This window comes from Chaetodon trifascialis, chromosome 20, assembly GCF_039877785.1.
Source record: "Chaetodon trifascialis isolate fChaTrf1 chromosome 20, fChaTrf1.hap1, whole genome shotgun sequence".
Classification (NCBI taxonomy): Eukaryota; Metazoa; Chordata; class Actinopteri; order Chaetodontiformes; family Chaetodontidae; genus Chaetodon; species Chaetodon trifascialis.
In genome coordinates this window covers 228,560-240,910 of record NC_092075.1, presented here as the reverse complement: position 1 = coordinate 240,910, position 12,351 = coordinate 228,560, and the positions used below count along the sequence as shown (strand labels likewise).

Here is a 12,351-nt window from a genome sequence, read left to right as displayed (position 1 = left end):
TTGGCTCTGCTGCTAGCGGAGACCCACCCAATATGGCGGCGACGCTGGATTACGCTCCAGCACGTAATGAGGCGTCTACGTATATTATGTCTATGCTGTCCCCCCCTCTGTCCTGTACACTGGACTGGACTGTGTCCCCGGTGTGTGTCTTTGGTTCCTGTGTGGTTCTCCAGGTGGCTGGGAGCTGACTCATCACTTCGTGGTAGATTTGGCTGCTTTCTCAGTGCCTGTCCTCCTGTGTCTTTTTCTTCATGCTCGGTGAGTGTCCCTCACCGATCTCCAGCTCCAGCGTCTCTGCCACCCCACCGCCCAGCCTCTTGCCTCCACCTGCCTCTTGCCTCCACCTGCCTCGAGCCTCCACCTGCCTCGAGCCTCAAGCCCTCAACTTTCTCTGATGCTTCCTTCCTGGAGGGGGACCAGGGAAACAGACTGTGGCGAAAAAGATGGCTGTGATCAGATGAACCTTACAGACAGAACGTGTGCTTCAGCCACTTCCTGTTCACCTGTGACCTTTAAACGCCAGACTAACATCACCTGACCAGTGTTACCTCATGGACCAGGTGTAGTGGAGCTAACAGGATGCTATGCTACATGCTCAGTATTTCTGACTGTGTTTGTCTCATGATTCACCCCAGAACACCTTCAGGCCTGATCCTCCACAGTGCTGTGATCCCTGCTGGGATGCTGCTGACTGTCCCCTCTGCAGTAACACATACAGTATACTCTGGGCAGGTGTTGCAGTACTCATGCAGTAACACATACAGTATACTCTGGGCAGGTGTTGCAGTACTCATGCAGTAACACATACAGTATACTCTGGGCAGGTGTTGCAGTACTCATGCAGTAACACATACAGTATTCTCTGTGCAGGTGTTGCAGTACTCATGCAGTAACACATACAGTATACTCTGGGCAGGTGTTGCAGTACTCATGCAGTAACACATGTACTCTGTGCAGGTGTTGCAGTACTCATGCAGTAACACATACAGTATACTCTGGGCAGGTGTTGCAGTACTCATGCAGTAACACATGTACTCTGGGCAGGTGTTGCAGTACTCATGCAGTAACACATACAGTATACTCTGGGCAGGTGTTGCAGTACTCATGCAGTAACACATACAGTATACTCTGTGCAGGTGTTGCAGTACTCATGCAGTAACACATACAGTATACTCTGGGCAGGTGTTGCAGTACTCATGCAGTAACACATACAGTATACTCTGGGCAGGTGTTGCAGTACTCATGCAGTAACACATGTACTCTGTGCAGGTGTTGCAGTACTCATGCAGTAACACATACAGTATACTCTGTGCAGGTGTTGCAGTACTCATGCAGTAACACATACAGTATACTCTGGGCAGGTGTTGCAGTACTCATGCAGTAACACATACAGTATACTCTGGGCAGGTGTTGCAGTACTCATGCAGTAACACATACAGTATACTCTGGGCAGGTGTTGCAGTACTCATGCAGTAACACATACAGTATACTCTGTGCAGGTGTTGCAGTACTCATGCAGTAACACATACAGTATACTCTGGGCAGGTGTTGCAGTACTCATGCAGTAACACATACAGTATACTCTGGGCAGGTGTTGCAGTACTCATGCAGTAACACATACAGTATTCTCTGTGCAGGTGTTGCAGTACTCATGCAGTAACACATGTACTCTGTGCAGGTGTTGCAGTACTCATGCAGTAACACATGTACTCTGTGCAGGTGTTGCAGTATTCATGCAGTAACACATACAGTATTCTCTGTGCAGGTGTTGCAGTACTCATGCAGTAACACATACAGTATTCTCTGTGCAGGTGTTGCAGTACTCATGCAGTAACACATACAGTATTCTCTGTGCAGGTGTTGCAGTACTCATGCAGTAACACATACAGTATTCTCTGTGCAGGTGTTGCAGTACTCATGCAGTAACACATACAGTATTCTCTGGGCAGGTGTTGCAGTACTCATGCAGTAACACATGTACTCTGTGCAGGTGTTGCAGTACTCATGCAGTAACACATACAGTATTCTCTGTGCAGGTGTTGCAGTACTCATGCAGTAACACATACAGTATTCTCTGGGCAGGTGTTGCAGTACTCATGCAGTAACACATACAGTATTCTCTGGGCAGGTGTTGCAGTACTCATGCAGTAACACATACAGTATTCTCTGGGCAGGTGTTGCAGTACTCATGCAGTAACACATACAGTATTCTCTGGGCAGGTGTTGCAGTACTCATGCAGTAACACATACAGTATTCTCTGGGCAGGTGTTGCAGTACTCATGCAGTAACACATACAGTATTCTCTGGGCAGGTGTTGCAGTACTCATGCAGTAACACATACAGTATTCTCTGGGCAGGTGTTGCAGTACTCATGCAGTAACACATACAGTATTCTCTGGGCAGGTGTTGCAGTACTCATGCAGTAACACATACAGTATTCTCTGGGCAGGTGTTGCAGTACTCATGCAGTAACACATACAGTATTCTCTGGGCAGGTGTTGCAGTACTCATGCAGTAACACATACAGTATTCTCTGTGCAGGTGTTGCAGTACTCATGCAGTAACACATACAGTATTCTCTGTGCAGGTGTTGCAGTACTCATGCAGTAACACATACAGTATTCTCTGGGCAGGTGTTGCAGTACTCATGCAGTAACACATACAGTATTCTCTGGGCAGGTGTTGCAGTAGTGACCTTGTTTACGCTCGCGCTCATTGCTTGTGCAGTTATGATGCGCTCGGCGGCGGATTTATCCGGGTTCATGTAAACGACAACATTTTTGAAAACGATGTTTTGTGCACGATGTTATTTTTGAAAAGGGGGGGCCAAAATATCCGTTTTCCAAAATACCTGCTACGTGTAAACGTAGGGTTAATTCCCTCCTCAGTTTCAGACACTGGCAGGTATTTGTCATGTGACGTGTCATGTGACGTGTCATGTGACGTGTCATGTGACGTGTCATGTGACGTGTCATTGAAAGCGCAGGCCTCTCAGGCTCAGCTGTCAGTCAGTCTTCAGACAGCTGTTCTTCTTCTTCTGATTGGTGCTGTTTTCATGGATGCAGGCGTCATCAGAGTCATGTGATCATGATTCTGACCAATAGGAGCTGCAGCCTGAACAGACACAGGAAGCCTGAACGTTTTCTTTGCTCTAGTGATGGCGAGATGGAGCTTCTTGAAGCCAAACGGTTCTCTAAAAGGTTCATTTCTCGAGGCTTCATGTGCACACAAACCCACCTGTTTTCAAACTGTTGCTGTGTGTTAATGAGGTTAAGGCCAGTGGACGTGCTGTGAACAGGAAGAGGGCCGTGACCCTGACGTGACCCTGACGTGACCCTGACGTGTCTGACGTTTCTGACGTGAACCTGACGTTTCTGACGTGAACCTGACGTGTCTGACGTGACCCTGACGTGACCCTGACGTGAACCTGACGTTTCTGACGTGACCCTGACGTGACCCTGACGTGACCCTGACGTGACCCTGACGTGTCTGACGTTTCTGACGTGAACCTGACGTTTCTGACGTGAACCTGACGTGTCTGACGTGACCCTGACGTGAACCTGACGTGTCTGACGTGACCCTGACGTGAACCTGACGTTTCTGACGTGAACCTGACGTGTCTGACGTGAACCTGACGTGTCTGACGTGAATCTGACGTGTCTGACGTGTCTGACGTGTCGTGAATCTGACGTGTCTGACGTGTCTGACGTGTCTGACGTTTCTGACGTGAACCTGACGTTTCTGACGTGTCTGACGTTTCTGACGTGAACCTGACGTGTCTGACGTGAACCTGACGTGTCTGACGTGAACCTGACGTGTCTGACGTGAATCTGACGTGTCTGACGTGTCTGACGTGTCGTGAATCTGACGTGTCTGACGTGTCTGACGTGAACCTGACGTTTCTGACGTGAACCTGACGTGTCTGACGTGAATCTGACGTGTCTGACGTGACCCTGACGTGTCTGACGTGACCCTGACGTGAACCTGACGTGTCTGACGTGACCCTGACGTGAACCTGACGTGTCTGACGTGTCTGACGTGAACCTGACGTTTCTGACGTGAACCTGACGTGTCTGACGTGAATCTGACGTGTCTGACGTGACCCTGACGTGTCTGACGTGACCCTGACGTGAACCTGACGTGTCTGACGTGACCCTGACGTGAACCTGACGTGTCTGACGTGACCCTGACGTGTCTGACGTGACCCTGACGTGTCTGACGTGACCCTGACGTGAACCTGACGTGTCTGACGTGTCTGACGTGACCCTGACGTGTCTGACGTGACCCTGACGTGAACCTGACGTGTCTGACGTGTCTGACGTGAATCTGACGTAAATCTGACGTGAATCTGACGTGTCTGACGTGAATCTGACGTGTCTGACGTGTCTGACGTGTCGTGAATCTGACGTGTCTGACGTGTCTGACGTGTCTGACGTGACCCTGACGTGTCTGACGTGACCCTGACGTGACCCTGACGTGTCTGACGTGAACCTGACGTGTCTGACGTGAATCTGACGTGTCTGACGTGTCTGACGTGTCGTGAATCTGACGTGTCTGACGTGTCTGACGTGTCTGACGTGACCCTGACGTGTCTGACGTGACCCTGACGTGTCTGACGTGTCTGACGTGAACCTGACGTGTCTGACGTGAACCTGACGTGTCTGACGTGTCTGACGTGAATCTGACGTAAATCTGACGTGAATCTGACGTGTCTGACGTGACCTGACGTGTCTGACGTGTCTGACGTGAATCTGACGTAAATCTGACGTGAATCTGACGTGTCTGACGTGTCTGACGTGAATCTGACGTGTCTGACGTGAACCTGACGTGTCTGACGTGAACCTGACGTAAATCTGACGTGTCTGACGTGAACCTGACGTGTCTGACGTGAACCTGACGTGTCTGACGTGAACCTGACGTGTCTGACGTGAATCTGACGTGTCTGACGTGAACCTGACGTAAATCTGACGTGTCTGACGTAAATCTGACGTGTCTGACGTGAACCTGACGTGAACCTGACGTGTCTGACGTGAATCTGACGTGTCTGACGTGAACCTGACGTAAATCTGACGTGTCTGGCGTGAACCTGACGTGTCTGACGTGAACCTGACGTGTCTGACGTGAACCTGACGTAAATCTGACGTGTCTGACGTAAATCTGACGTGTCTGACGTGAACCTGACGTGAACCTGACGTTTCTGACGTGTCTGACGTGTCTGACGTGAACCTTAGGTGACCCTGACGTGTCTGACGTGTCTGACGTGTCTGACGTGTCTGACGTGAACCTGACGTAAATCTGACGTGTCTGACGTGAACCTGACGTGTCTGACGTGAACCTGACGTGTCTGACGTGAACCTGACGTAAATCTGACGTTTCTGACGTGTCTGACGTGTCTGACGTGAACCTGACGTGTCTGACGTGTCTGACGTGTCTGACGTGAACCTGACGTGTCTGACGTGTCTGACGTGTCTGACGTGAATCTGACGTAAATCTGACGTGTCTGACGTGAATCTGACGTGTCTGACGTGAACCTGACGTGAACCTGACGTGAATCTGACGTGTCTGACGTGAACCTGACGTGAAGCTGACGTGAACCTGACGTGTCTGACGTGTCTGACGTGTCTGACGTGAACCTTAGGTGACCCTGACGTGTCTGACGTGACCCTGACGTGACCCTGACGTGAACCTGACGTGAATCTGACGTGTCTGACGTGTCTGACGTGAATCTGACGTGTCTGACGTGAACCTGACGTGAACCTGACGTGTCTGACATGAACCTTAGGTGACCCTGACGTGAACCTTAGGTGACCCTGACGTGAACCTTAGGTGACCCTGACGTGTCTGACGTGAACCTTAGGTGACCCTGACGTGTCTGACGTGACCCTGACGTGACCCTGACGTGAACCTGACGTGTCTGACGTGAACCTGACGTGACCCTGACGTGAACCTGACGTGTCTGACGTGAACCTGACGTGACCCTGACGTGACCCTGACGTGAACCTGACGTGACTCTGACGTGCACCTGACGTGAATCTGACGTGTCTGACGTGTCTGACGTGAACCTGACGTGAACCTGACGTGTCTGACGTGAACCTTAGGTGACCCTGACGTGAACCTTAGGTGACCCTGACGTGTCTGACGTGAACCTGACGTGTCTGACGTGTCTGACGTGTCTGACGTGAATCTGACGTAAATCTGACGTGTCTGACGTGAATCTGACGTGTCTGACGTGAACCTGACGTGAACCTGACGTGAATCTGACGTGTCTGACGTGAACCTGACGTGAAGCTGACGTGAACCTGACGTGTCTGACGTGTCTGACGTGAACCTTAGGTGACCCTGACGTGAACCTTAGGTGACCCTGACGTGAACCTTAGGTGACCCTGACGTGTCTGACGTGAACCTTAGGTGACCCTGACGTGTCTGACGTGACCCTGACGTGTCTGACGTGAACCTTAGGTGACCCTGACGTGTCTGACGTGACCCTGACGTGACCCTGACGTGAACCTGACATGAATCTGACGTGTCTGACGTGTCTGACGTGAATCTGACGTGTCTGACGTGAACCTGACGTGAACCTGACGTGTCTGACGTGAACCTTAGGTGACCCTGACGTGAACCTTAGGTGACCCTGACGTGAACCTTAGGTGACCCTGACGTGTCTGACGTGAACCTTAGGTGACCCTGACGTGTCTGACGTGACCCTGACGTGACCCTGACGTGAACCTGACGTGTCTGACGTGAACCTGACGTGACCCTGACGTGAACCTGACGTGTCTGACGTGAACCTGACGTGACCCTGACGTGACCCTGACGTGAACCTGACGTGACTCTGACGTGCACCTGACGTGAATCTGACGTGTCTGACGTGTCTGACGTGAACCTGACGTGAACCTGACGTGTCTGACGTGAACCTTAGGTGACCCTGACGTGAACCTTAGGTGACCCTGACGTGTCTGACGTGAACCTTAGGTGACCCTGACGTGTCTGACGTGACCCTGACGTGACCCTGACGTGACCCTGACGTGAACCTGACGTGAACCTGACGTGCATCTGAAGGACTTCATTCATTTTCATTCAGAAACTAAATAAGCAACATTCCTCTCATTATTTTCATGCAAAGCACAAGCATGCCTCAGCATGGATGAGCCCAATTCTTTAGCACACAACAAACACTTCACCTTGGATTAACAGAAAAGACGTGAAAAATACAGCACATTGCACAACAGACGCAAAGCAGCCGTAATAATGTCTCTGAACGTGGACTCTTTGTAATGAACCTCGGCTCTGACAGTTCAACTGCCACCACCTTTAACCGTGTTGGTCGGGTGTCAGAGACCTGAGAACACACACACACACACACACACACACACCTCTGTACCACAGCACGCCAAGTCACCAAAACAGGTAAGCACACAGGTGACGTCACAGTTTCACTCTGGATTACTGCACACTACATTTCACCCAATGAGGGGCCATGTGATTAACTGGGCGGGACATGCATCACCACCTGCCTATCAGCGACCTTCCTCCCAGCCCCCCCCTCACAGATCCTCTGCTGTGGTGGCTCTTTTAAAATGTGGAAAGTTATATTTAATCCAAGGAAAACTGGAGGGGGACAATAACGCACAGGACAAATTACAGAACACCAGTTTAGACATTTAAAATGCATCGTCCACTTATATCATATAGTGGACGATAGATATATTCATTGTATTATTATATTATATATATGTTATTTATTATTATATATATTACATCCATCCATCCATTTTCTATACTGCCTCTCCCTTTCGGGGTTGCAGGGGCCTTTCATTATATTATATATGTATATCATTATATACAGAATATTATGAAGTCTGTCACATCAGTTTTTTCCTCTTTCTCTTCTTCTTCTTCTTCTTCTTTGTATGCATACTGTGCTGTTTTACTGATGTAGTGCTATGATGCTCATTCTGCTTTGCGTTGCTGTGAGCTGAATGACTGACTGTACGCAGTTTGTACGCTGCAAACTTTGAATAAAAGAGAGAATCTCTATCGATACGCGCTTCACTAAACGCTGATTTAACGGACTGATTTCTGGACACACGCTCCGAAGCGCCGGCACGACTTTGCTGTCGAGTGAACAGTGTTCACCTTCTGTCTTTGTAAATAAAGTTTATTTAAACAGAAGAAAAAACACCCCTATCGCTCCTCGTGACAAAGTCACGTGAACGGTGCGGAGCGTGACGTGACATCAGCTGACCACCGAGGATCTTCGTCGACCTTCAGTTTGGTGGTTTTCTCCGCTTTTTCCTCCGTTTCTTCGCCGCCGTCCGCAGCGTCTCCGATCCGACATGGCGAGCCAGTCTCAGGGCATCCAGCAGCTGCTGCAGGCCGAGAAGAGAGCGGCCGAGAAGGTGGCCGAAGCCCGCAAACGTGAGTATGAGCGGCGGCCTGCCAGCCCGCCGCGGCCCGCGAGCCCGCTGGCGGATTAAACGGTGAAAACAGCGGTGAGTAGCACCTGAGGGATACCTGAGTCAGAAAAGACGCCGGGGCAGGTGCGCTGAAGCCAGCAGGCACGCGCAGAGCGGGAGACACGCTGGCAGGCCGTCGGGCTGTAACGTGAGCCGAACTCAACGTGAAAATCTGCCACTTTAGAGACGCTTTGTCCTGTTTTAACCTCAGATCGACGAAAAGTTAAAACGGAGACGTTTTCTGAGGCGACCAGCTTCCTCTGCTCGGTTCGGCCTGCACGAAGTTCCTCTCAGCTCGCGCGTTTCGCTCAGCTGTGGAGTTTTCTGACCGCTGGTAACGGTCAACGCCGAATGAAAGGGTTTGTCCTGATGAATGAATGAATGACTGCAGGTGTGTGTTCATGCCAGGAGCCACACACACACACACACACACGCTTCTCTGCAGTTTTTAATACGGGTTTAATATGGGTTGTATGTTTGTTTGTCTTTCTCAATGGACTAGTCTAGTCTAGTCTAAATAAAGGTAAATAAAGGTAATACAGCTTGTTCTCCTTCTACACGTTCGTCTCCGTTTACTCACACATGATTCTAATAATTCAACATTTTCTAAAACCTTTAAATAATTTACGGTTCAATCACAGAAAGGCTGCAGCTGCGCTCCATGTTTCATGTATTCACTCCTGCTGACGGTCGGTGTGAGTCAGCCGCTGAGCATCATGGGACATGGTGATAGAGAGTCAGGAGGTCTTCGTCAGGTGTCTCTGGTCTGATGAAGGTCATGCTTTGAGGAGCTTTGTTTTATGCTGCAGGATATTTGTAGATCATAACAATGATGTCCGTGTGATGTTTAAAGTCCACCTTAAATCCACCTTAAAGAACTGGAGGACTTCAGTCTGAGAGATAAAGACAAATCGTCCACACTGTGAAGCTGTCCTCACTAACAGGAAGTGGAGCGCCTCACAGCTCAGACCACTTCCTGCCTGACACGGGTCAGATTTTCAAACCCTGGAGACATGGGACAGGTGTCCTCAGTCCAAGCCAGGTGACTCCACACCTGTGGGACGAGTTTCCTGAACACCTGAGCTCTGCTCCTCCTGCCGGCTCCCGTCCGTCTGGACTTCTGTTGGTTCTGATCCTCGCAGAGCTCACAAATCCAGATACTGAGGTCACCTGCCTGAAGGCGAGGACGCTTACTGCGTCGTCGTCAACGCAGTACTCGCCGCGTACTCGCTGTGTCTCTCTCCCTCCCTCTCTCTCTCTCTCTCTCTCTCTCTCTCTCTCTCTCTCTCCCTCCATCTCCCTCTCCCCCCTCCCCCCCTCACTCTCTCTGATGTGTTGCTGGTGTCTCTCGCCCCCTGCAGGTAAGAACAGACGTCTGAAGCAGGCGAAGGAAGAAGCTCAGGCTGAGATCGAACAGTATCGACTGCAGAGAGAGAAAGAGTTCAAGACCAAAGAGGCTGCTGTACGTCACAGTGCTCATACTGCTCATTATACTGCTCATTATACTGCTTATACTGCTCAATATACTGCTCATTATACTGCTTATACTGCTCAATATACTGCTCATTATACTGCTTATACTGCTCAATATACTGCTCATTATACTGCTTATACTGCTCATTATACTGCTTATACTGCTCATTATACTGCTTATACTGCTCATTATACTGCTCATTATACTGCTTATACTGCTCAATATACTGCTCATTATACTGCTCATTATACTGCTTATACTGCTCAATATACTGCTCATTATACTGCTTATACTGCTCAATATACTGCTCATTATACTGCTCATTATACTGCTTATACTGCTCAATATACTGCTCATTATACTGCTCATTATACTGCTTATACTGCTCAATATACTGCTCATTATACTGCTCATTATACTGCTTATACTGCTCAATATACTGCTCATTATACTGCTTATACTGCTCAATATACTGCTCATTATACTGCTCATTATACTGCTTATACTGCTCAATATACTGCTCATTATACTGCTTATACTGCTCAATATACTGCTCATTATACTGCTTATACTGCTCATTATACTGCTTATACTGCTCATTATACTGCTCATTATACTGCTTATACTGCTCAATATACTGCTCATTATACTGCTTATACTGCTCATTATACTGCTTATACTGCTCAATATACTGCTCATTATACTGCTCATTATACTGCTCATTATACTGCTCATTATACTGCTTATACTGCTCAATATACTGCTCATTATACTGCTTATACTGCTCATTATACTGCTTATACTGCTCAATATACTGCTCATTATACTGCTCATTATACTGCTCATTATACTGCTCATTATACTGCTCATTATACTGCTTATACTGCTCAATATACTGCTCATTATACTGCTCATTATACTGCTTACACTACTGATACTGTTAAATATTTTTCCTTTTCTTCACTTAATAATTTTACCATTTTTTCCTCCTTAATGTCCGAATGTTCTCATTATGTTTTTTTCATTTTTTCAAACATTTCTTGGGTTGCTCATCTCTATTTTTTGGCTTCATATTTCTGTGCCCCCAAGGCCCTCGGTTCCCATGGCAACAGTGCAGTGGAGGTCGACCGCGACACGGCCGAGCGGATGGGTCGTATCCAGGCCAGTTACCGTGGTAACCGGGAGGCGGTTCTGGGCGAGCTGCTGCGACGCGTCTGCGACATCCAGCCGGAGTTTCACGCCAACTACCGTGTGGCTGGCTGAGGGGCGGAGCCACGTGAGCAGGGGGTGGGGCTGATGCCAGAGGGGCGGGGCAAACGCAGACATGGACGTTAGCAACATTATTTCCATTAGCTTCAGTCAACCAGTAACTTTTTAGTTTAGTCTGTCAAGATTTGTTTGCTTGTCAACAAAAAAGTGCGGGTGTGTTCATCACTTCCTGTTTTCCTGCTCCAAACAAAGACGAGAAATTAATAACTGTTGTTACCGTGTCGATGTTTACGAAGTATTTATATTTGTCAGAAATCGCTCTGTTTTTGTTGAATCTTTCCTCAATCTTAAAAAGAAGTCTTCGTTTCTCTGAGCTCCAATCAGAGTCAGTTTGAGGTGAAACAATCAGTGAAGCTCAATGGAGTCACATTTGGTGCGCTGATTGGCTGCTTTTCATTGAACTCTCTCCTCCAATCAGGAGTCACAGCTCATCTGTGACCTTACCTGATTGGATGGAGAAAGTGGACAGGCTTTTATTGTGACACTTGTGCATTTCCAGATTTTTTGGTGATTGTGTGTGTGGTCATGTGACTTCCTGTTGATGTTTGTGATGTGATGAAAAACCGAAAATATTAAACTGAATGTTGATTGCCTGAAACTGTGTGATGCTGCTCTGTGATTGGCTGGGATTTTACAAAAACATAAAGAGATCGCCTGGAGGCCACCAGAGGGCGCTGAATGTGATTGTTCCACAGGTCTGGAGGCATCAGTATTGTTGCTATGGCGACCTTACCTACCTTACTGTCGCCTCACAGCTAGAAGGTCCCGGCTCGCTTCCCGCCTGGGGTGCTCGGGCGTGTCCTCCACCCTGCCTGTTGCCTGCTGCTGGAGGGAAAAAGGCGCCTTTCTGTGCACGTTCTCCCCGTGTTCACCTGAGGTATCCGTAAAAAACCCACTAAAAACATGAAGAAGATCAACACCTGACCAATGGTGACAACAGGAAGTGGTCCCTGGGTGCTGGTCGGCTGGCAGCCCACCGTGTGTGACTAATAAAGGGTGTGTTCATCAAAGGAAGTGTTGGGACAAGAGAAGAAGAACACACATGCTACCATTCACACATGCATTCAAAGTCCTGCTTTTGCAGGCACTGATTGAAGGTATCGTTCAAAATCCTTGTAAAAGCCTGAAAAAGGTTTTTGATTCATAAATGT

The 12,351-nt window shown here is 48.7% G+C and overlaps 1 protein-coding gene across 1 annotated transcript; it reads left to right on the top strand.

Annotated features, from left to right (window-relative positions):
• The first annotated feature begins 8,103 nt into the window (after positions 1-8,103).
• Positions 8,104-11,798, top strand: atp6v1g1 (ATPase H+ transporting V1 subunit G1). Its single transcript, XM_070988888.1, has 3 exons — positions 8,104-8,419; positions 9,819-9,919; positions 11,021-11,798. Exons 1-3 carry the CDS (start codon positions 8,338-8,340, stop codon positions 11,192-11,194), a joined length of 357 nt encoding a protein of 118 aa, XP_070844989.1. The 5' UTR covers positions 8,104-8,337; the 3' UTR covers positions 11,195-11,798.
• The last annotated feature ends 553 nt before the right edge of the window (positions 11,799-12,351 follow it).